We start from the raw sequence: 24868 nt of genomic DNA, 5'->3' as shown, positions 1-24868 counted from the left end.
GTCGAGGCAATAAACCAGACGCAGACAGACATATAGTGGGATAGAGTATAGCCTAATCAGTTGTTCTCATCATCAAAGAGTAACCTGAGGGCATTTTAGCTTCATAAATGTAGTGTGCACTTAATGACTGAGAGGATTTTACCCTCTGCCTCCTGCGGACGGTCCAGTTCTTCCACAGCAGGAGTCTGACCTGTCTTCCTGCCCCCATGGCTCCTCCTTTTCACCCCCGCAGGGGCTGGCACCAGCCTACAAACCTGCATTCAACCACCCAACAGTGCTGCTATGATCCAAATGAATATAATTTGCATTTGCATGTACACTACATCAAAAAGGCTGTCCATCCATTCATGCACCGGGAGGTCCATGTGGAAGCTTGCAATAGCTCTGCAATGACGTTCATGAAGCCTAGACTTGGCATGGTCACCATGTAGACCTTCTCACTGTCTATAAACAGGCTCTGGTTACTATAATGGTCGATGCAACTACCACACAGCAATGAACAAAGCACATTACAGGTGCATTATTTAGCTTTAATCTAGGTAGGTTACAACTACTATGCAATCGCATGGCTCCAATATGACTCAACATGACTAAATAGATATAAACATTATGACTGAATTTTAAGTATAAAGTGAACTTACCTCAGAGGAACACTGACCGACACCCAGTAAATAAAGCATAACACGGCATATTCAACCGAGTGCTCCCTGAGGTTGCTAACACAGCTTGTTTCCAGACCTTGTGAATAGTTAAGCAGATTGATTTAATCTCCTTTCTCGGTGTTGGGAGGCTGCTAACCCCTCTCATCCAGTTGTAGAGGCCTACATGACCTAACCACCTGGCACTCATTAGACTGTATAATCCCACCACACCACCGCTATGTTTTACCACTGTTATTAATAATAAAATATCCCAATTCTGTATTACAAACTGAAGAATCTCCTCTCAGGTCATCATGTTTGGTTTACTGCATGACATGTATTCAACTTTTATTGCTAAACAAGAGCTGAACATTGCAAAACTGCTGATAATTACCGTGTAGGTGCCAGAAATTTGCATTAGCCCGTGTTGTTTATTTGTTTGGGTAGCGCATGCTAATTTGCATATCACTTCCGGTAACGTTAGCAGACACCGGGGTGTGGTTTCACCTGATTTACCTGGGCAGGTATTCACAGCAGGGAATTTAATCTCACCATTTAGAGTTATAACAAGTCGCATTAAATGTTTCTGATTAAAAGTTTTCTCCACGTCCTCCAAACAAAGCTGCGGAGACAAATATTTACAACGGGGAAGAGAAAACTCACCAAACTAAACTACAGGTAAGCTAAAAGAGAGCGCCGCCATTGCTATGGATGACGTCAACGTTCATGGACGACGCTACTGGCAGGAAGCGCCGCGATTGGTTAATGAAAGCTCGCGCTTCGCTTTCACCTGTAATGATGTAATATACTTCTTGGACAGCTTCAGATGATTATAACCTATAAACAACAACAAAATATTGCTTAGCTTATATTGGATAAATATCATACTCACTTTTGCAAGTTGTTTTTTTCATTTATTATCAATTATTTCAAATCAATAAAGTCCTAAGACAATTAGAAAGACCAAAAATGTGTCAATTTTTGCATTTCTATATTCTCTTTCCTTTTATTTTTCAATCTTTATCATCTTTCTCTCATAGTTGTTTTTCTTATTCTTTTCCAACGTTGTTTATTGACTGAAATTCCTAACTGTAAATTAATTTCCCATCTTGTCTTGTACATTTATTTTGTGAATAAATGTTTATTATTTTTAATTGTGGTCTGTCCATGTGAAAACTCATCTGCAACATTATGATGTTGTTCAATAGAAAACAGAAACAAAACAACATGGTTGAATTTGTCAGATATATTTTAATAAGTTACAAAAGGGTGTTTGTTTTCATGTACCTGTTTTTTTTTGTTTGTTTTTTTTACACTGAACTTTTCAACATTCTGCCAACCTTGTACATTACGATGAAAAACAGATACCATTTAAATAAATGATGTGGTTCCTAGTACTTACAAAAAACCTGTAAGATTTAGGTTAATGATAAAACTACTTCCGTTTTTTAAAAAAGAAAAATGCTTTGGCTATTAAGAAATGTAGTTGTTAAAATAAGAAAGATAATGCCATTGTGTTTCTAAAAGCTTTTCAGAACAGTCTGAGTTGACACAGTATAAAAACAAGTTGATGTACACCCTTTGCAACTGCTGCTTCATTACATTAGCAGATACCAGTACAAATATTCAGTACAGCAAGTAACAAGGGTCATGATATTGCTTTATACACAGGTTATTAGCAAAATGCTGAATATTACCCTAAATGTAACAGCTTGAAACATTCTGACTCACAGTAGAAACATGATTTGTGGAAGAGTATTCAGATAAGTGCACCAAGCTTTTTTTTTCAAAGTCATGGCTACATGCACTATTATAATGATTCAAACATAGTTTTTGGTATATAAACATACATAGATAGTGAGCGTGTAAGAACTTTATACAAAATACTCAAATAAATGTAATTGCACAATTTAAAAAAAAATTATAAATATTCCGACCAGGTGTCAGACTGTACTGAGCAGGTGATTGGTAAATGAAATAGTGGCAAATCATGTTACAAAATATACAGCAGTTTAAGTGCATCCTGTTTGTCTTTTGAGGACCAAAGGTACATTTAATTCTCCACACAGTGCCAACAATTATAGCACATCTGGAAATTGTCTTTGCAGAGTCAATGCAGATGTTTCCTATTCTTTCTCTAACAGAATATGGCACCACAGAGTTCATACGTTCAAACCCCCAGCGATAGGCCGCGACTGTCGAGAGAATCACACAAAATGAGCCTCTCGATGTTCGACCTCTTGGAGGCGTCTGGGCCGTAGTCTCTGGTAAACCGGTTTGGCCTGGTTTTGGCCCAGTTCTTCAGGGCTGGAACTGGGAGACTGAGACATGGCCACCTGCTCGCCCTCAATGCCCTCCTCAAGAGGCTCATCGACAGACACTTCTATCTCAATGCCCAGCTCCTCATCCTCCTCCTCCTCCTCTTCCTCTTCTTCCTCTTCCTCCTCTTCCTCTTCTTCCTCTTCCTCCTCTTCTTCCTCTGCGCTGTTAGCTGATGCACAGTTCTGCAGCGATTTAGCTTTGCTCCCCGACGGGGGCTTGTAGAAGGTTCCCGGAGGAGGCTGCAGAGTCCGGGGAGCCCTGAAAGCCGTCGTGATGGGGCTGTACTTGGTCACATTGTCCTCTCTTCTCAAAGTCCTGCTGGGTCGCACTGCGATTGTGTAAGGTCTGTTGGGGAACATTGCGCTCATCGCGCTCTCTGTGGGCACCGAGGTCGATAAGCTGCTGGCGTCCGCTGCCGTGCTCTCTGTGGACGAGCTGGCCACGATCCTGACAGACCTGGAAGCGACCTCGTGCTTGTACTGTTTGTCCCAAGTCCTGCGCAACGTCTGGGTGTCAATAAATGTACTCCGGTAATGCGTGGCCACTCGCGATTTTGTATTCTCCGTTTCGTCCACCTCTTCGATGGACTGGTCGCAGCTGCCGCTCCGCGTGACGTCTTGGTCGGCGCTGTTCCAGGTGTTGTTCTCGTCGACCTGGCCTCTGCCGAGGAGCCGTTCTGCCGGCATGCTGACCGGCCTGAGTTTGTTGCGAGGGTGTCGGAGTTGGACCCTGGTGACTGTGATGTGCTGAGATCGACAGAGCCCTCTCTCGCCAGGTCTCGGGACTTCAGATACGCCCGATGATAAAACCCCGTTGTGAGTCTCTGAGTCCACTTCGTCAGCTTTAAACAGAGATTAAAACAAAGATTAGACATTAACATACCATGTAAAATAAAGTGAAATTAAAGCACAAGTAAGCTGAATTTTTGTGTTAATATAAGTCTTAAATAGTTATATCTTCCAACGGCAATCGCTTTTATAGAGTGTTTGGTCTGAAACACGGGTCTGTCAGTCACTCTGCTCTGCTGTAAGCCGAGGAGACAACTTTCCTTGTATCCTACAACCTTTATCCAATGAGGAGAGAGAACGGCATAAAGGGGCGGTCCTCTCTGTGTGTGCAGCCAAGGGATGCGCGTGAATGGGCTGACGTAGGGACGAGGGCGGGGGCTGCTAACTCCATCGGCTGACAAGAAGTTAGCCAAAACGACCGAATCGCTTACTTCTGCTTTAATCAACAGTATCCTGCACAGAGCTAATAATAATAATAAACACTGACCGGGTTCAAAGTCACTTCCATCGAGGCTCGGTGTGGTCTCCTCCACCTCAGCCAGTAAGTGGGAAGAAGGAATAATGGAGGAATGCCTTTTATACACCTTAGATGTTTGCTGTATTAAAAAACACAAACATACACACAAGCATTAATTTATAACTTCATATTAAATAAGGATAAATAAATGTAAAATCTCCACTTCAGCACAAAAGGCTATAATCACCTCCTTGATGTCTCCCAGCGACTTGGAGTGCCTGCTCAGCCGCTGCTCCTTCTCCTGGTGGGTGAGGCGGGAGTTGGGGCTGGAGTGGGCGTCGACCTCCGAGGGCGAGGTGCTGCTTAGGGGACTGAGGGAGGTGTCGAAGACCATCTCGTAGTGTCTGATCAGCAGCTCCACGATGAGAGCCTGATAGGGGTAATCCACCAGAGAGGAGAGGGAAACCTCGGCGTCCGCCTGCCTCGGCTTGATCAGCGTCGGGCCGAAGATGATGCCCAGGTTGCTCGCCGTCATCTTGTTCTCCTCCGAGCGCTCTGTGACGCTGGAGAGGGAGGAAGAAAAGAGGAGGGCTTGTCATTTAGAAAAACATCTGTGCTTTCACAAGTAGGAGCAGTTTAAAGGGATACGGCAACATTTTTTGTGTGTGTGTGTCTTGCCTCACTCCCGAGTCCATGACAAGCAGATAGACACCATCCTTTCGGCTGTGCGTGCAGTAACGAGGGAGATACGGGCAGAGCCGGTGCACCGCTAATCAGCTTAGCTCAAACGCTGGAAGTGTATAGGTAGTGTTAGCCTGCCTCCACGTAAAGTCATCAGAGAAACTCTTCAGCAACTCTAAACGGAAACCGGCGGACCGATCTTCATCTCAGAGCTGACAAAACTCTCCGGTAAGGCATCTTGAGCGGTCAAATGCCGGTAGGACGAGATCGGCCAAAACGGAGGGTTCAAGCAAAGACGGTTTATTTTGGTTTAAGCTAGCTACATCGAGGGTAGGTTAGCTTCCTATTTCAAAGTAAAAGCACAAATTCTATCGTCATGGTTTTCTGTATGTAAAGGGTAACGGGTGTTTTATTTTGTGAAAGTAACCGGAAGTGCGTTGGTCACAACGGCTAGCTTGAGTGGCGCCGAATTTGTCCGAACAAAATTGTAAACAGCTGGTATTTAGACAAATTAAAGGCTACTTTCTCGCCTAAAAATGTTTGAAATGTCGATAAAGTGATATATTTACAAAGTTTAGAGCTAAAATGAAATCAGTTTCTGACTGCTGATTTCGGCTTGGGTAGGAGGCAGGCTAACACTACCTATGCACTTCCAGCGTTTGAGCTAAGCTAATTAGCGGTGCGCCAGCTCTGCCCGTATCTCCCTTGCACAGTCGAAAGGATGGTGTCTATCTGCTTGTCATGGACTTGGGAGTGAGGCAAGACACCAAAAAAAAAATTTTGGCGTTTCCCTTAAAAAATCCTGCACTCAGCAGACGTGTGTGTGTGTTGCCTACCGGTGCAGATGCTCTATGAGGAACTGCAGCGTCTTGTAATGAGCTGGTGGCAGCTGCCTCAGCAGGTCCTTGATCTTGAAGAGGACCCTGTTGAGCTCGACGCTGACCTGGGCCGGTGCCACCGGGGCGGGGCTGAGACGCAACGCCTCCAGTTCCTCCACGATGACACTCTGGCTTTCCTTGGCCAAACTGATGAAGTCGTTATAGAAGCGGAACAGGATGAGTGGCTCTGGAAGCTGCCAGGGAAAACACAGAGGAAACAAGATCAAGTAAAACAAATGAAACAAGGAAGTCGATGATAAACAGAAATAACTGAAACATAAAAGCAAATATACAAGTGACGATTAGGGAGATGAGAAGTGGAGAACATGAGCTAAAAATAAACTGAGACAAATAAACTTCACAGCAGCGGTTTTGTTTAGCAGAGTCACTTTTAACCGTCCCACATCCGTGTTTTCGTAGGCACGTTTACAGGTCAATGATAAGGTTTCAGCAGCAGCAGCAGCAGCTCACCTGTCTCAGGTAGAGTTTGAGCACGTTGCTGATGTCGTGGGGGTAAAGTTCAGAGAGCTCCACCAGGTCCTTGCCGTTCTCAAACGCCTGGCACAGCTTCTCCACCCGAGACTTGGCACCGTTGACGCGGTAGATTCCCTTCACGGCACAAAAACAAAATGCATTCAAACGTGGGAAAATTAGATGCAATTTTCCGGCCTCACCATGGAGACACCGGGTGATCACAGCCGCCGAATATTAACAGGATAAGACGCTTAAGAACGGCACAGTACACTGTATGCACTGGGAAAGTATGTGGAGGCTTTGGCATACACTGCAACATCTCAGTACAGAAAAACAGAAATCTTTTGAAGAAGCAACATCTTAAAAACTCGAGAAAACAGGATTTTTAATCGTGAGCACCATTGTTATGAACAATACAGCTCAGCCCTCTGTTGAGTGACAACAATCATTTGATCTTTCACATCTGAGGTGAAGATACCTTCATGCCGAGCGCTCTGTTCTCGATCTCCGACGTGCACTTCCGGATGATGAAGGGGATGCTGTCGTGGCTGTTCCTCGCCGCCTGTGTGAAGTCGATGCCAAAGAGATGAAGCCTCCCTTGGAGCTTCTTGTGGCCGCACTGGATGGCCAGAGTCTCCAGACACTTCTTGTGGCAGGCCAACGAACACTGCACACAGAGTTGACATGTATCTCAGTTACTCTCAGAGAAAACACGCAGACCAATTGACACCCTTTTATCTCTGTATATCAAATCCAGCTGGTTTGGCATTTGGGAACAAAAATATGTCCTCATAAAAGTCACTTTTGGGAACTGCACACTGAATAAAGACAAAAAAAACACAAACAAGCTGCGTGACTTGTAACCCGTTGAACCAGCACCATGGAAAGTTTCCAGTACACTGCCGAGTTATGTTCTTATGCTCTGGACAGTGTGTGTGTGTGTGTGTGTGTGTGTTTATCAGCATTACATAACCCAGCATTAAAAAAAAAATCCAGCAACACTTTTGTTATTGTCTTCTTCATTGTTTGTAATAAATATGGAAAGAAACTGGATCTAAAATAAACAGTCGGGGGGGAGCACAAGGTCGATAGAGGGGGATTCGTCAGAAGACAAACAAAAGGTCTTCAGTTTCCACTGCCCGTTCCCCCGACTGAGACCAGTTGGTGGACTCGGTCTCTGAGGAGAGTCTGTGGCCAGATTCAACTCTCCCCCTTCATTCAAGTGTTTTGATGGGGGCAGAGGTGCTCGCTCTCTCTCTCTCCTTCCCTCCCTCTCTCTCCCTCTCTCTCTTTCTCTTTTGTTTTAGTTTGATTTTTTACATTCCATGAATGATAAAAGAAGCCATTGTGAAACTTTGGCAATGTCCATCTTGAACTCAGAGAAAGAGAGCGAGAGTGAGTCATGGTTGGTTCTACTCATTTGGACCAAAAAAACAAATTAATAATAATGATAAAAAGAAAGAAAGAAGAAACCAAGGTTACCTCTTCACACTCTGCTCCGTGAAACACCACGAGGCCGTCGCACTCTCGACACTTGGAGGGCGCTCTGAGCTTCCTTAGCTTGTGGGTTTGAGCTGCTTTGGACATCTGGGTGTTTCTAAAGGGACCCGGGGAGCTGGCCGTTTCTATTACAATATCACTTAAACCTGGTGAGCAAAAGGAGAAAGAGAGTGTAAAAAGACCCAGAGAATAAGGAAATCACCATATTAAGAGATTATATAATATCGACAAGGAAAATATGGACGAATATGTAAGAAAATCTAGAACAAACAAAGACTGAAACATGTGTGATGTCAATAAAAACACTCAGTCAGACTCACCGTTATCTGAGGGCGAGGGAGGCTCTCTCTCATCCAGGTCATCGGCAGACGACATGGTGCCGGTGGAGGGGGTTCTGGGTAATCTCCTCTTGAAGTCTCCTGAGCAGTACAGCATGACACACCAGTGAGTCCACATCTTAACAGTCACTTAAAGTCGCTTTCTTTACTTTCTTTTTTTCTCCTCCTACTGCCTGTTTGTTCTCTACCATCAAACTGGGAAGCACTGAGCCACAAACCGAGACGTCCACCTGAATTTAATGCCACACCGCTGACGAGGTGTGGGCCATCTACATGTTGATAACCAAGACAATCCGGCGGTGGATTGCTGGGTGATTCACACGTCCATTGACTGATCAATGATTTCCAATAGACCTGATTTTTACAGTGTTGTTGAGCCAATCAGGAGGCTCATCCCCGACTGTCTCATCAGGGATAAACTCCTACGGCCTTTACACTCCGAGTGATGGTGGGTACTTCAGTACAATTGGAAATGGCAGACTACCCTTCATCCTATTCTTATACATATAGTGTTACTAACAAAACCACCATCCTCTCCCAGTGAAGGAAGGATTTGATACACAAATTAGCTCAAGATAGAAGGAAACATGGTGCTGTCTTAATATTTACTGTTAAACACCCAGACCAGCAAATATACAGTATGTTTATAACAGTGAACAATAGATGAGTGGTTCTCAACGTGGGGTCCTGAGACCCCCAGGGGTCCTTGAGGGTGTTCAACTTTTTCTTGAAATTTTACCACTTTTTTATTTTCTTATTATTATTATTATAGTTTTTTTGTTTGTTTGTGGGTTTTTTTTGACAATTTCAACACTTTTTTTCTGGATTTTTTTAAAAACTTTTTTATTTTTTTAACCACTTCTTCCTACAAATGTTTAAACGTTTTTGTACCACTATTTTCCAGAAATTTCTCTATAATATTTCCAAGAATTCACGCCATTGGCCCTAATTTGAATGTACAAAAAAAGTAATATGATTCAGTCTCAGAACAAATAATTGTGTATTTCTGGTGTTTGCTGGTCCTTGATGTAAAAAAGGTTGAGAACCACTGCAGCAGATAATAGTGTAAAATAATCTAATAAGTGAAGGGGCTTTAAAAGCTACAGCGAGAGAATATGTGTCCACCTGCAAACACTTAAAGGTCTCTCTGCTTCTTCTTCTAATAACTTTACACTGTGACACGTACAGTACGCCCTGTTGCACGGCAACAGAGGAAACACTGAGAGACACCCGACCACCGAAGCTGCTTTTATTTTATGTTTGTGTACATTGCTGACTGATACAGTTGCATAATGTTAAACAAAAGAGGCACCACTGTCGGTGGTTGCTAAGCCCCTGGATCTTCAGATAACATGCCAGCGAAGTTGGGTGAACATCAAGTTCATCGGGGAAGAAAAGTGCACGGAGGCCCCTGGGCTGTTTAAGACAGTCAGCGCTGAGGAATGCCCATCCTGTCTATCATTTGCAATGTGTGGTTGCTTTATCAGCGACACAAACCAGACCCATCTGATAGTTAGAGCTAGGTGTTGTGTAATGAGTGTGGGAAACACACTGATTTAGTTTGGCTTTTCTAGTTTGGCTGCACAGTAAACATCCAAACTTCAGAGGTGTTTTGACTTCCTTGATTGAAAAATGTGACGGCAGGAAAAGGTTTACACGGAGCATCAAAAGGACACATCAAGATGTTAGCTGTTGGCTTTTCCTGGTAATTAGCCATTAAGTAACACAAACAGTTTGTTGATTTTGTTTTTGAGCCTATCACAGCACAGTGCCTGAGGAGGTGTTAACATTAAGCAGCGGAGCCGATGATCACTGTGGACGATCTCTTTATCATTTATAATCTCCCTGACCATTATCACATTATTAAAAACACTAAGCATGCATGTTTTCTTCCATTTAAACCTTGAAACTTAAGGCACACTGCTCCTACCTGGACTTGCCGTAGGTGAGTCCATGGACCGGGACTCACTGCTCCCTCCGGCGCTTTCTGAATCGCTGCACATCCCTCCACCCTGGCCGGACGTGGCCCAGGGACGAAACGGGGCCTGAATCCGAAGTGCTGGATAAGAAAAACAAAAAACAACAACCACAATACTGATAAATAACATGTCAGTCATGTGCAACGGCATCAGAGTTACTTAAATCTCTCTCTGTTGTGTAATAAAAAGATCAGTTTCGACCCAACTTGCAAAGATAAGTGAAACAAAACAAAGGGAAACAACAAGGAAATTGGATTTCTCCTTATATGGCATTTTGTAGTTTTTCTTTCCTTGTACTTGGCTCTACAATCTTTTGGATGACTGAAGAAATACATGATGTCTCATCTCTGTCTGTTCTGTAATGAAATGTACCCGCAGAGCTTCGTAAACAAAGATGACGACAGCTCAGAAACCAAACCAGCCTTTTGCTGTCAGAATTCAGGGCGGTCTGACACAAACAATGATTTCTACATGACATCATAATGACTGTGTTTGGACCAGTAACTACATGTTTGTCTGGCAAAACACTGCAACAGCTATACTTGCTTAAATAGTTTCACATGCTCCACAAAAAGAGAAGTATCGACTCTGCAGATGTAAAACATGCGTACCTTGGATGTCTGTGCTGCTGTTGGAGCGCCTCTCTGCTATCTTGGTGTGCTGGGCGCCCATGGGGCTGTCCATCTCATCTCCACCAGGGAGGTCTGAGCTCACGGATGCCTGTGACAGGTTACTGTGGGACGAGTGGCAGCCGCTAAGGGAGCGCTTGTTGAAAGGCAGCCTGGGGAGGAAAACAGTGGAATAAATATTTATAGTGAACATACAATATAGTATTTTTGAAGGCAGACACTCGGAGTTCTGTGCCCATATTAAATATCAATTAAATATCAGGATGAAAGAGGTTTTTACTGCAGCTTTTACAGTCAGACATTGTTGACACTGCCATAAAATCATATCATTAAAGTCCAGTGTGTTTCCTCTTTAAATTTCAGCGTTGGACAGATTGATTCAACCTCAGGAAACTAAACAGCTGTGAATATAAAAATGTTTGTGTTAATGGGGAAATCTGTAATCATAACAATGAATTTAATCAGACATTATACAGTGCCTCCTTCAATCTTTAATAAAAAACACCCCAGAACAGCAAAACACTTTCATTTAATTCAGTGTCGACTGTGAAAATGCTCCTGAAATCTAACAGTTCGGAGTCATTCCTCTCATATTTCCAGCAATAACATCTCGGATGTTTTTTAAATTAGATCAGTGTCTCTGTAATCCCCAAACTGAATTATCAAATTATATTATCAACACGTTCGCTGAATCATCCTGATATCATGAGATCAGTCGCCACTTTAGCATCAAAGACGGCTGTTAATTAGAGAATAACGATGATTAACTGACTCAGATGGGCTCCAGAGCGGCTGATGCCTAAAACCAGGGCCAGCCATTGTTATATAGTACAGTATGTAGGTCAGCGGTCTATATTTAACCTCTTGAAGACCAGCGATGAGGGTGCATATGAGTGTGTGTATGTGTGTGTATATACTGTATGTGTGTGTGTGTGTTTCATTTCCTCTCTCAAACTGAATTCTTTTGATCAGTGGGATCAGAGTTGGAGGGTGGGGGAGAAAACTAAGTGAGAACAAAGCACTCTCCTATTTCCATCTGTCTGGTGTGTGTGTGTGTACGTGTGTGTGTGTGTGTGTGTGTGTGTGTGTGTGTGTGTGTGTGTGTGAGAGAGAGAGTGAGAGACCACAAACCTGTGTCAACAAAACTCTCTGAAAAGGAAACCAAATTTCAGGCCCAAAGCTTTCACGAGAGTTGGGTGCTGCTGAATTTGCCCAAATATAGAATAAGCTCCATGTTTTCCCATTTAATCCAGAGACAATGTGTGTGTGCGTGTACGTGTGTGTGTGTGTGTGTGTATAAGGGTTGAAACCTTTCAAAGAGGTTGGAGTAAAACCGATGGTGAGCCCACTGCCCCGGCTCCTCTCTCCCGTGACCGCAGTCATTTCCGCAGGAAGCTCCGTCCACCCCAATTGTTTTACGCTTTCCAAAACAAGCGCTCCCTGAGTCACTGCACCTCAGTCTATAGCACCGCTGCACTTACAACCATTTGTTTACCATAAATAAACGTTCACAGAGTCCCACAGAGCCCTCCGATATAACATTTAAGCTCCTGACTCGGCGTATAAATGTAGAATATAATCATTAACTGAATGGGACTTTGTCTTTTCACTAAAAAAATTCAAATAAACGAAATGAGAGGAATTAAACTAACCCCGACTGTGACTGTTAACCCTCTGAGAGCTCTTTATCTCTCTTTGAAAAATAACTAAGTAATTTCTGTGATAGAAATCTGACAAAGTAAACATAAACACCGATGACTGAGAGGATAGACGCAGTTAATTTTGGGCACAAAACCTTTAAAATCAGATTTGTGTCTGATTCAAAGGAGGCTGGGATCAGATTAGGACGATGCGTGAGCAGAGTTTTGCCGTCTCACCCTATGTTTTGTGTAACAGCTGAATCACACGAGTGGGACTCCAGGCGCGGCCCGTCTGTGGGCAAACTCCTGACGAAGTCGATGTAGCGCTGGCCGGGGTCGTACAGCTTGGCGTTTTCACACAGACTCTGGTGGTTGACGGGCAGCGAGACGACCTGGGCCTGTTGGAGCTGGAACCAGTTCACCGTCACCTGGAAATAAAAAGAAATTTTTTTAAAAAAGGAAACAAATGTTGTTATTATCCTGCAGGTGTCTGTTATTACACTGCAAAAACTAAAAATCTTTCCAAGAATATTTGTCTTATTTCTTGTCAAAATGTCTCATTTCTAGTCAAAACTAATCTCTTTCCACTTAAAATAAGATTCATCACCATTTTCACTTGTTTAAAACAAATTTTCACTTGAAATAAGAAGAAAAGTCTGCCAGTGAAAGCAAGTTTTTTGCACTCGTCATAAGGAAGAAAAAGTTGCTCCACTGTCAGATTTTTCTACTTATTTCAAGTGAAAATATGCTTGAAAGAAGTAAAAACTGTCTAAATACAAGCTACTTTTTATGTGATGAGTCTTATTTTAAGTAGAATGAGATTTGTTTTGACTAGAAATTACATTTGGACTAGAAATAAGACAAATATTCTTGGTAAGATATTTGAGTTTTTGCAGTGTACGTCTAGTGTGAACTTTAAATAAGCAGAAAGACATGAACTCACAGCTTTGAGGGTGAGGTCGCACTGTGAGACCATCTCTCTGATCTGGGTGATGATCTCACTCTTGGTGTTGGCGAGATCCACCCTCTTCTCTCCAACATCAACCTGACAAGCTTTGCAGTGCTCTCTGGCCTCCTCAGCCTGCAAACACAAGGAAGATCCGATCTGGTTTTCATCCTGTTTCATGATTTCCTAAAAGTCCCATCCATCCTGTCAGAGGTATCAGGTGCTGTGCTGTACCTTCTGCAGAGCCTCCTCCTCCAGCCTGCGCCTCTTCTCCAGCTGTTTGACCGCCGCCGCTCCCCCTCCTCCTCCCATCTGCTCCTCCTCCAGGCGGCTGGTCGACACTTTGGCCTTCTCGTATTCCTCCTGCCGCTGGACCTGCAGCAGCCGAGCCTTCCTCAGGGCGCTGTCTGCCTCGTGCTGGAGACAAACACATTATTAAGTCAAGTTAAAAACACAGAACACGCACCCATGGAGGAGAAGCAACATACAACTGATAGTTGCTGATCCTTTCAACACTTTCAAGGGATAGTTCAATATTTTGGTAAATTGGCCCATTGCCATAATCCCTATAGTTTTAGGAGTAGGTTTGTTACTTTTAATCGTCGGTGCAAGCTATTTTTAGAACGGCGGAGCAGAGCCGTGAGCTGCTCAGAGCTACGCTACGGAGGCTCATGGGATTTCTTGGTTTCCCTCATCAAACTCATCAAATACACAATCCAACATCTCCAAAACGCTCTGGTGGACAAGTTGTGACCTGCACATTCACCACGCTATGAGATAATAACAGAACGTTACCAGATTATGGCAATGGGCCAATTTGCCAAAATGTTGAACTATCCCTTTAATGCAGTTTGCATCACTGCATACAACCAAAAGCAGCTTTGTTTTTAACCCATAATTTAAGTTTAAAGTTAACAGTAAATAAGACCAAAGTGATTTATGCAATATTAAAGAAATGATTTGTTCATATTTTCTGAAAGTAGGAATTTAATTAGTGTCTAAATCTACCTCAGTGTTAAAAAGCAATTCATATATAAACAACTAATCATGCCCAGTTACAGTGGAAAGTGTTTTTAGCTCCACCAGTGTTGCTCTTTCTACTAAAGGTGGAACACAGCGATAGTCCTGGCTCGCTGCACGACTACCTGACAAAACAAAACATTTGTATGCATGTGTACACTGGGCTGCCTCTCCACTCTTGGACCGAGTCCACAGGTCAGAGAAACAGCTTTAGATTCTGGGAGCATTTGTGTGAGGGGCCTTTTCACTGTGTCTGTCAGCTCACCATCTTCTTTTGCTCTCGTTGCCACTGCTCCTTGACCTCTTTTCGTAGTTTGTCCAGCTCATTCTTTCTGGCCAGGAGAGGCTGGAGACACAAACACACACACACGAACACACACACAGTAAGTCAGTGCTTCCTCTTGTTTCCATTAACCCACAAAAAAAAGTACTATTTCAGAAATGCATTCTGCGTTGTTGTTTTTTTTGCGCTGTTTACCTGCATGAACTTGTTGCTCTGGAGCACTGCTGCAGTCTGAAGTACCAACTGGCTGTATTCACTGTCATTTTTGAAGGCCGTCATGTAGATCTCACGGAAAGGCATGAATTCCTTCAGTGGAGAGAACAATGTCTTAATGTTGATGCTTTCACACCTGCAGTAACAGCTGGCATCAACTTTTGCACCAATAATCTACTCACCTGCTGACTTGCAAGCGTCTTGGCAGATTCGGCCATTTTGGCGTAGCTCTTTGCACACTCAATATCTAGAAACGAACACACAGAGATTAACATTAAAGTACATGAGCATGAGTGTTTTTACTTGTTAGATCTTATTTTAATATACAACAGACTGAAAATCATTAAATTATATAGCGATTACATCGTTAATGTCCTTGAGTCCTCAGACACATCTTTGAAACTAATCAGTAAATAAAGCATTAGCCAGAGTAGATGTGTTGAATAAACAAACACGCCGTCTGTTCGCCTGATAACTAACGTACTGTACGACCTGACTGAGCGCTTTGTGTCACCGTGTTGACTGGAGTATTAGACCGGTCCATTCATTAACCAGTGAACCCAACACACACAAAGCTCTCACACTCACACTCTCACATTCAACCTTGAGCCTGGATAAGACGCCATTGTTTTCAAGTCCAGTTCAGGTGATTTGACTGGAATTTAAAATCTAAATAATACCCACATTTGTGCCACAACCTGAATTCTGCGTGACTTCAGAATAATTTAGAATATTTTGATCCAACATGACCTGCATGCTGCTGCGCTTAGGACCAATGGGATATGTCTCGTAGACTAGATAATAAAATGCTTGTATTGTATTGTATTGTATTGTATTTTGACTGTGGTGTCTGTTTTACTTTGCTTTCACATTAAAAGTTTGAAACTGGGGGCAAAAGTTTAAACAGGAGTTCCCAGGAACACAGTTCTAGTTCTGTTACATAATAAAAACTAGTTTGGATCTGAGGTGTGGTCCAACATGTCACTTACACAGGTGTGATGATGCAACTTTGTTTTTTGTTTTGCATGTTCATAGTTCCTGTGTTTTTCCTAGATGCAATGTTTTGTGGTTCTGCTTTGCTGCTGCCTCCAGAAATACTCCACCTGTGCAGTAATTAACTCACCCATGCTGAGGCGTTTCTCCACCCATGACAGCAGCTCTTTGGTGTACTTGGACCAGGCCTTGGCGTAGAGCAGCGCCGACTCCACCCCGCTGTCCTGCCGCTGCAGCGTCCGGTCCACCTCCTCGACCCGGACAGGCGGACATGGCCCTGTGACCACGGCAACAACAACAGCAGCAGCAGTGGGGTCAAACTCGGGCTTAAAAATGTCGGGCAGCGGCAAACCCCGACGTAAACGTAACATCCCTGTCACCGCTGCCGGGCTTATGTTTAGCTCACAACATCTGTGACTGAGTCATAGAGAAAAGCCCACGCTGACCTTGTGTGAGTGTGATATGGGCTAATACCATTTGAGGGTAAGTAATGCTGACAGTGGGCCGAGGGACTGCTGGATATTATTAATAAGGGGTTAAGGAGACCGGTCATCAAGACGTCAGAGCTAGTGGTGCTCTTATTACCCCATACAACCCTATGGACACTGCTCAAACAAAAAGGCAATAACTCAGACTGATGAAGCGGAAACAGCAGCTGTAGCTCAGCTTGAGACTGATTTATGAATTATCTTCTTTTTTTTTTCTCTCTCTCCCCAAAACAAATTAGACAGATTAGTTTCCCCTCCTCACTTTCACAGAGCAGCACAGTACAGTACAGTAACAGTGGCTGTGTGTTATGGAGACCTGTCTTACCTGGCGGATCATCTTTCTCAGGACCGGATCCTCCAGATTCCACGGAGAGGTTCTCAAAAGACTGAAATACAGGCAGATGAGGGGAGAAAAAAATGTAAAAAAAAAAGAAAACATAAACCACAGCAGGGGTGGATGAATTTCCGACTCAAAGAACGATATGCTCCACAAACATTCTTAAAACGAAGCTTATCAGAGCCTCGACTTCCTCTTTGGAGCACTTATAAAACCGACTGCAGGAAAACAACAATACATGAAATTAATCCATCTTTTGCAGAGACGGTTTCGGGAAAATGCGCCAGTCTGCGAGCACTTCTTTATTTAACCCCTGGACTCTGCACTTTCTGTGATTTAGGGGGCAGCAGGCCACATCCTGGCCTTAACAGGGTGGTAACTGAACTCATTATACAAGAACAGGGGGCGTATGTATCCACCAACATCAGCCTTTCGCTTTCCATGCCCAAACACAGCTCAGGAACATGTTAATGATCAATGTGACAGCTCACTGTTGTGTTTTTCTTACCCTGCTTCTCTTAGTTAGGGGGAGCCCCAACACTGATCCATTCTCTACATCTCCCATAAGGAAGTCAGACACTCTGAGGGAAAGAAGAGACAGAAACCAACAGATTGATCAATGCGACCTCTTGGTCAACACAGATACAACATATACAAGAGAAGTCTGTTCAAAACATAACTCAACTCATCATTATATTTTAGTTTAACAGGTTTTTATTCCTGCTTTTTAGTTTAGATACTCACTAAATGCACTAAATGCTTTAATATCCTATTTATAGCATGGCTGAAGCTCCAAAAACTACAGTGCCCACAATGCAATTCCAGGATCTTTTATCAATAGTAGTAGTTGTTGTTGCAGTTATAGCATTTTCTCTCTCATCTTGGTTATAAATACCCATTTTTTTCAAGTTGTTCTCCTCTGATATGTAATGCAACACTTCTATTTAAAAAAAAAAACATGTAATATCAATATGTATTCATCACCATGGTATTTACACAGAGACATTTCTGTAATGCTCAATTTAATATTATGTACTTTATGGGGCCAGTTGTATAAATTTCCATGTCATCCATATTATTAATTGTTTATTTTTGTTTTAATCACATACTGGTGATAAGAACAAGGGTCAGATAAGGTTTTAATTAAGATTCTGCAGTTAAATGGAGAAACAATGGGCAATCACAGTGATGACATCATACTTACACATTGCCAAACGTGAATGCCAATGTGTCGATAGCGGTGTAGATCTCTCCAAAAAGCTTCTGTTTGTTCTCCTTGTTCACCTCCTTAAAGTTCACTCCTGTCAAATGGTGATAAAGTGGGATAGAGTCAGGCCTTGGTAGCAAAGCTAAACTCTGTATTCTGAAGACATCCTGTGATTAAGGCAAAAAAAAAAAAAAAAAACCATGGCATGATTCATCATCCTGTGCATGACGTCAAGTATGGAGTCAATGAAAGTCTCTTCTGAGTCATGCTCTACTCCCCAAATCACAGCGGGAGCTCAGGAGCTGTTCACCTCCTATCTCAAATGTGCAGACGTTTTAAAAATTGAAAAGTCCCTCTGAGGCATCCAAAAACAACTGTGTACCTAAAACCAGAACAGATAAGCAAAGACTGCAAGTGTGTATATTTGGCCGTAATCTGGAAAAGCAGTAGTTTCCTGCTCTAAGTCTAAACACAGTAATGACAGAGGACAGAGTGGGGGAAAAAACACCAGTATAAATAAGACTGCAATCAGTCTTCACAATAAACTTCCTGTCCCGACTGAGCAGAGAGAAAATAAAAGTAGGTAGAGAGAAACGTTCAGAGAGTGAGACCGAAACAAGAAATAAGAAGTCGGTGAATCACACCGCACCGCTCTGCCGCCTCCATGATTTCCTCGACCTTCCCTGCTTCTTTTCTCCAAGAGCAGAAAAGGACGTTCATGGAAAGAGTCCCATTGTGTTCAACTACTCTTGACTGGGTTTCAAATCTTAGATGAAGTCTGGTTCAAAACAGTTTCTTTAATTACTGCCCAGCGTCTTTTGACTCGGTCCTTCAATATCCATGCCAATAAAATCGAAACTTGGAGAGCACACACACCCACACCCTCTGCCAAACAATCACTAAGATGTATCCTCAGTAGCTAACACACATTGCATTAAACGATTACCAAAATATGGAAAACTACCAATCACCCACCTCAAAACAGTTAAATCCTCCTCTCCTGTCAAACATAATTTAGACTTCTTGATCACGACCGGTGACAACTATTGACGGAAACTTTTCGTCCAAGTGCCACTGACTTGAGTCAAACTTTTCTTTAAGAGTTGCAGGAAAATGTTTATCTATCCAGAAAAGGCAACAAAAACCAAAACCAAAAAAAAAAAGAAAGTAAGTCCAACGTAAAAAAAATCTTCTCTCTGATTTGGGCACCAGAAGTGTTACGGCTTATTTAGAAAGGTGCTAAAGATTTTCAGATTTTGATGTGTCCGATGTCCGTGGGGCCTTTGGAGCCTCTTGTCAACCCCAGACCAGCTACAGTAGCCACCACCATTCAAAGCACGCAACTCTCTTGTGCTGTTACATCTCCTCCGCTCCTGTCCAGCCCCTACCCCCAACAGGACATCCTGAGGCTTGCTGGAATACAATGCCCGTACTCGCTCAGGCCCCAACCAGTGGTCCAAACATGGAAGTTACATCATCGGGGAAAAATGGTATTGTTTCACTGGAAAAGCACAACACTCTCGAAACACTCGTCAGCTGCAAAGTCCTACGCAGAATTCAGATCTACGAGGAACTTCTCATTCCTCTAATAATAAAGAGTCACGCGAAAGATGTGTGGAGGCGTCCAACTGCATATGAAGCATCACAGGAAGTGAGAAAACTCTATGAACAAAAAGTGTGATCGACTGTCGGGGTGCGTCTGCGGGTGTGATGAATGAAAAACATGTAACACAAACTCCACTAGAAAGAAACACACTGTATTTTCACACCTTTCCAATTAAATTCTAGTTTTTTTTCTAACTGCTAAGTTCAGATCAGAATAAAACACAACCTGCTGGTCACATGACCTTCATATATTATAGCATAATACATTTTACATCTTAAGGTTGGGTGACAAAAAAGGCTTTGAGATTTAGTGGTGATAAACACCAGGACCAGTACAGAGCTGATGGCACCTTGTTACTGTGTGGGGGTCAGGAAGGGAGCCACCTAGTGGCAGAGAGCGGGTTACAGCATGATCCAATGCACAGATATACAACAGACTATATAATTACACCTGCTGTAAAAGCTACAAAACACAGGTGCTAACTCAGAGAGATGAAGAGGCAAAATTAATAATGCAAGATTTTATAAAAGCTGCAGGTTTTTTTTAATCTTTATCTTCAGAATCGCATTAAAGCAATATCATTAAATTCAAAGGCTTCTCTAGAGTGACTATTGAGCTGTCAAATCAAATCTGGGGCCTCCACTGTGCATCAGCATGTTTGAGTGCCACATCAATAGTTAAGTTCCTGCACAAAAGACAGGACTTGCATGAATGTAATAACTGTTTATGCAGCACACACCCACGTGTGTACGAGGACTCGGTGCATTCATGTGCTCGGCCTCCTCAGACTTTGCTCCGTTCCGCGTGTTAACATTCCTTATTAAATAAAAAAGCTCCTCAAACAGCTATGCAGCTCTTTGCAATGCAAATTCAGACAAGGTATACTCAGGGGGATTCTTGTGTGGCAGCCAAGTTAAGAATTGACCTGCATGCCAGATCATAATCTCAGAGAATGAGGGAATGAAAAGGATTCTTCTGTGAAGTTCCCTCTGGACTGGCAGGCGAAGCACAAAGGACAACCGCTTCTCCCCGCCTGTTGAATCAGGTATTTGACTCCCAAATATTATTTTCTTACTCTCTGTATGGGGTTTCAAACACATGCTGATGCATTTCTAGGCCCCTTGAGTGACTTCTGAAGAGCTGCATTGCTTTGAAGCTTTAGAAAACTCCAAGAAACATCTTTCTTTTTAAGACCTGGGGAGACAGAAAAGAGTGTGTGTGTGTGTGAGAGAGAGAGGGGACGTAGTGATAGTGAATGTCCAGGAGGGAGAACTGTCAAAGGGGGGAAGGGGGGAGGGATTAGATAAGCAGAGACAGAAAACAGACCAAAGGAAGAGCGGAGGAGTAGCTGGTATGTTTTGCAGGAAAGCTGATGTGTGTTTGAGGGAGGGCTGGTCATCATGGCTCACCTTTGACCGTGGCGATGACAGTTCCAGCTGTACTGAGGATGTCTACCGAGTTGAGGCTCTGGTGTTTGTTGATGATGGCCTTCAGGACTCGCAGCAGCTCCCCGAGCCGCTCGTGGACCGCATGATGGAGGCAGTCCTGGTGCTCTGCAAAGCAACAAAGACCGTTTTATTATTCCACTTCACTGCAAAACCACAACCACTTCAGGCTCATTCAATAGATGTTAACAATAACAGACAATTACAGTGAGGCCTTGTGGTTTTGACGCAGGATATTTATTACTACTTCGGCTAAATTACTGCAAATTTCAGTGTAATACTGTTTTGTGTCTCAACAGATCAATATGAAAACATCAAAACAACTTGTTTAAAGAGGAACTATGCAAGTGCGGTCGCTTTTCCACTGTTTTGCTAACCCTCCCCCCGGCCATGTGCATTTGTTTACAACAAAGCCAGTGAGAAATCAATCAAGAGAGCGGTAGATAATGTTCTATATCATATGATGTTACGATGTGTATATTTGTGTCGTCTTATCTGTCATAAACAAGAGATTATGGGTTATGGGACGTGTTTGTGTTGCGGTGCTGCAGAGACGAGAGCTGGGACACCGGAGCGGAGGCACTGATTTTGTAAGGTTGGTTTTCAGCGAAGAGACGCTATAGGCCGAAGGCAGAGAGCCTCGATTCTCCCTATAACAAGTTACATGTCATTTATTTACCCATCACAATTACTCCAAAGTTGTTTAATTAAGGTAAAAATGTAGCCTAGTTTAGCAAAAAATCCTGCCTAGTTCCTCTTTAAGTCTGTATTTTCTCTATCTTAACAATTAACAGCCTATCCTGTCCTGGGTTATAAATCCTGATTGGCCCCTGCCATTTAAAAATCTCCCTGCTTTTAAGTGAATGGTGCAACCTCTCTGGCCGCAGGATTACTACATGACATTCCAGCTTTGTTGGTTGAAAGGGTGACCATGGCAGCCATGTCAGGGTCCTGCCATCCATTCACAGCACTTCTAGTCAACACTGTAGCAGCTAATGGTCCGGGGCTGGGTAACCAGAGCTGGGATAGCAGCAGCACACAACTCAACAAACCCTACACTACACACAGAATGAAACTTAAAATGGTGCTGACCTGAAAGCCAAGTGCATAAGCAAACATGACCCACTGTGATCCGTCTGCAATTAGCAGGGGAAAGACAACCTGGCATCTCAGGTATGTTGTTTTATGTACTAGATGTGACTTTACTGACTGTGAGTCACCGCCGTTTACAAAGAACAACACACACACTTGGCTATCAAGTAACCTTGATAACGTGCTTTTGGCATAGCTGAGGAATGAGGTCATAAATGAGACGGTATGAATGAGTACACGACCCAAGGTTACGGCCGTTTTTACTACTTATTGGAAAACGTACTGAGTGCTTAAGTGACCAAGTGGTGACGTGGCTGGTGTGGGCGGATTTCCCAAGGATGACCAATACAGGAGAGAAATGAAGGAAAGATGAGGCACACACACACACGCACACACGCACACACGCCTCCCCATCCCCCCTCCTGTCTCATAACACACAAACACACAAACACACACACACAAGTGCCATTGTGACTGAAATAAGTCCTGGTCCTGAGCTGGAATAACACAAAATATACAGGATGCTTATTTTTCCATGTTATAAATATTTCACATAAATGTATTATTTCCAGCAACTGTTTCTCGGTGAGGCTTCCTTTGCTCGCAGCTTCTTAGAAAAAAAGTAAAAGTTTGACTGAAAAAAAAAAAAAAAAAAATGCACACACAGACACAAACACACACAAACACACACAGAATGGATACAGGCAGTCAAAGCCACATTTTGTGCTGACGATCACCCCTGGATTACCCCTTCATGGAAGAGGGGATCAGGAAGACTTTAGCTGTCTCCCATTTTTGCTTTTATTCGTTAGCCCTCTTTTTTGGAGTGGGACAAATAGTGCCGCCAGTGGGGCTAATAATGCTGGGGCTGTGTGGCCGCCATGACAATGCTAGCAGAGGCCTGACCCGGAAATCCAGCCAACTGACCACCAGGTGACAAGTTCACATTGACCAACGGGTCACGACATCACAACAATAATGGAAAAAAAAAAAAAAAATACTGTGGGAAATAATGAATAGTGAATAAACACGGACAGAAAAGGCTGTGACGACAACATTTGTGCGCATGTGTCACAGTTTTTCCCTCATTATTTAGACCCGTCAGTCAAATTGTACCAAATGACCCGACTCTCAGCTCCTTACTGACGTCATCAATGCAGCAAATCAACAATGAGCCACTTGAGATAAACCCACAGACCTCTGGAGTGATTGGATAAGGTGCAGCAATAACTCCCTGAGGAGGTCAAGAGATAACGCTAACAAACACTTGCAAAAGATTCACACACAAATAAATGAACTGAGCAAACAAAAAAAAGAAAATCCAAAAAACGATTACATAAGACAAACACCAGCTGCAGACTGCTCCACCACCACTTGAACCGCTCCGTGCCAACGTGCCCTGCTGCCTCTAGCTCGCCTAAAAGTTTCTCCACAGGACCTGGAGAGTCTTATCCCTCTCCATAGCAACCACCTTCATCCATCTTCATCAGATGTCATGCACGGCTCTTTCCAGTGCCGAGGACCTGGTGCTTATTGATGATGAAGGCCTCTTGTCCTTTTGTTTCAGCTGCCCAACTCCCCACGAGGCAGGAAAAGGGCCAGTGGTTCGTTTCTGGCACGACCAGACCGAGGCTCTGCTTCTATACAATCAATGCAATTGGGTGTAAAGAGTTTTCATGTACAAAAGCCTGAATTATTTGTCATATTAAAAGGTAATTAAAAAGAATAATGAGGAAAATTATGTTCTCTAATATTCAGTTCCTACCACAAACTACTGAATGGATTTATAAGCAACATCCTTTAAAGAGGAACTATACAGGATTTTCACCTTAACTTGCTCCATTTTCACCTTAATTAAACAGTTTCGGAGTAATTGCGATGGTTAAATCAATGATTTGTAACTTGTTACAGGGAGAATGGAGGCTCTCTGTCTTCCCCCTAGCGTCTCTTGGCCAAAAACCAACCTTGTAAGATCAGAGCCTCCAACCCGGTGTCCCAGCTCTCGTCTCGGTGGCACCACAACACAAACACGCGCCCCCCTTACCTGTAATCTTTTCTGTTCTGTTTATGACAGATAAGACTGCACAAATATACATGTCGTAACATCATATATGATATATATAACCGCTCCATGGATTGCTTTCTGGCTGGTTTTGTTCAAAACAAATGCACAGCCAGGAGGAGGGATAGCAAAACAGCGGAAAAGCGACCAAACATGCATCGTTCCCCTGCATCTACAACACAATAACATACATCCATAATAAGTATTTTAGTTATATTTTAACACTATTTATCTATAGCCCTGTCTCCTTAAAGATCTCGTCTCCCACAGGCTCATATATGGGGACCCCGGCCGACAATGATTTGATAAGGGTCAAAGTTTACAACGAGCTGCTTCACCCCTTAAGCCCTTAATTGGTCCTGGTCAGTTTAGATCCCATTTATGGACATTATGCGCTGAATGACAAAGTACACACAATGGCCTAAATCATCCCCACACAGGTTATAGACCCCATTCACCGACTGAGTAACTGAATCCCGAGTCCTGGAGGCATCAGGCCTGGGCAAGCTGTAGGGTTTATTAAGGATGAGTCCGCACCATGAATGCCCACGAGACAGAGGGTCTTCCTTTGCAGAAAGCTCCATGGGCTTCGGTCTTCAATGGGGGGCTGTGTGGCCTATTGGACCATCCTAAATGGAGGCTAATTAGCAAGACATTATGGTTGCGTCCACCAGCTCAGCAGGATACAGGATAATGTACAGAGACTGATTATTTAACCCCTCAACTGCCATTCTGGGTAAGAGACAAAGGGAAGAAGACTTGTTCCCACCAAGACGGGCCGATTAAGGGAACGTCTGAGAAGTGCTTTTTTTTCCCGCTGCGTTATTGTCTTTTTTTTGTGGGGAAAAA

At 43.2% G+C, this 24868-nt stretch overlaps 3 protein-coding genes across 6 annotated transcripts in view; all 3 read right to left on the bottom strand.

Moving 5' to 3' along the window:
* abca4a (ATP-binding cassette, sub-family A (ABC1), member 4a) overlaps window positions 1-757 on the bottom strand; it is a 32446-nt gene extending 31689 nt beyond the window's left edge. For both annotated transcript variants that reach the window (XM_085763410.1, XM_085763411.1), the window contains exons 1-2: window positions 642-757; window positions 143-254 (exon numbers count right to left, since the gene is read on the bottom strand). In XM_085763410.1, coding sequence (XP_085619536.1) covers window positions 143-208 — 66 coding nt within the window. In that variant the 5' untranslated portion in view covers window positions 209-254; window positions 642-757. The remainder of the gene's footprint in view (window positions 1-142; window positions 255-641) is intronic.
* The window catches only part of LOC146966348 (histone H2B-like), a 141504-nt gene that overhangs the window by 6483 nt on the left and 110153 nt on the right, over window positions 1-24868 (bottom strand). The gene's annotated exons all lie outside the window — the stretch shown is intronic.
* The window catches only part of arhgap29a (Rho GTPase activating protein 29a), a 34899-nt gene continuing 11903 nt past the window's right edge, over window positions 1873-24868 (bottom strand). For 2 of the 3 annotated variants that reach the window (XM_085763795.1, XM_085763796.1), the window contains 21 exons: window positions 20830-20973; window positions 17812-17908; window positions 17116-17188; window positions 16596-16656; window positions 15913-16059; window positions 14972-15036; window positions 14772-14882; window positions 14559-14639; window positions 13508-13690; window positions 13271-13408; window positions 12565-12755; window positions 10670-10839; window positions 10010-10138; window positions 8062-8160; window positions 7724-7887; window positions 6720-6908; window positions 6239-6376; window positions 5726-5961; window positions 4456-4771; window positions 4239-4347; window positions 1873-3804 (listed from right to left, as the gene is read on the bottom strand). In XM_085763795.1, coding sequence (XP_085619921.1) covers window positions 2849-3804; window positions 4239-4347; window positions 4456-4771; window positions 5726-5961; window positions 6239-6376; window positions 6720-6908; window positions 7724-7887; window positions 8062-8160; window positions 10010-10138; window positions 10670-10839; window positions 12565-12755; window positions 13271-13408; window positions 13508-13690; window positions 14559-14639; window positions 14772-14882; window positions 14972-15036; window positions 15913-16059; window positions 16596-16656; window positions 17116-17188; window positions 17812-17908; window positions 20830-20973 — 3797 coding nt within the window. In that variant the 3' untranslated portion in view covers window positions 1873-2848. Of the gene's footprint in view, window positions 3805-4238; window positions 4348-4455; window positions 4772-5725; window positions 5962-6238; window positions 6377-6719; window positions 6909-7723; window positions 7888-8061; window positions 8161-10009; window positions 10139-10669; window positions 10840-12564; window positions 12756-13270; window positions 13409-13507; window positions 13691-14558; window positions 14640-14771; window positions 14883-14971; window positions 15037-15912; window positions 16060-16595; window positions 16657-17115; window positions 17189-17811; window positions 17909-18789; window positions 19154-20829; window positions 20974-24868 lie in introns of those variants that run through there. The other variant, XM_085763797.1, reaches the window with a different exon arrangement.

Source organism: Trachurus japonicus, chromosome 20 (genome assembly GCF_045865225.1).
Source record: "Trachurus japonicus isolate A0001 chromosome 20, Traja_1.0".
Lineage (NCBI taxonomy): Eukaryota > Metazoa > Chordata > Actinopteri > Carangiformes > Carangidae > Trachurus > Trachurus japonicus.
Note: the sequence above shows the minus strand (reverse complement) of the source record. Positions and strands in the feature narration are given on the sequence as shown.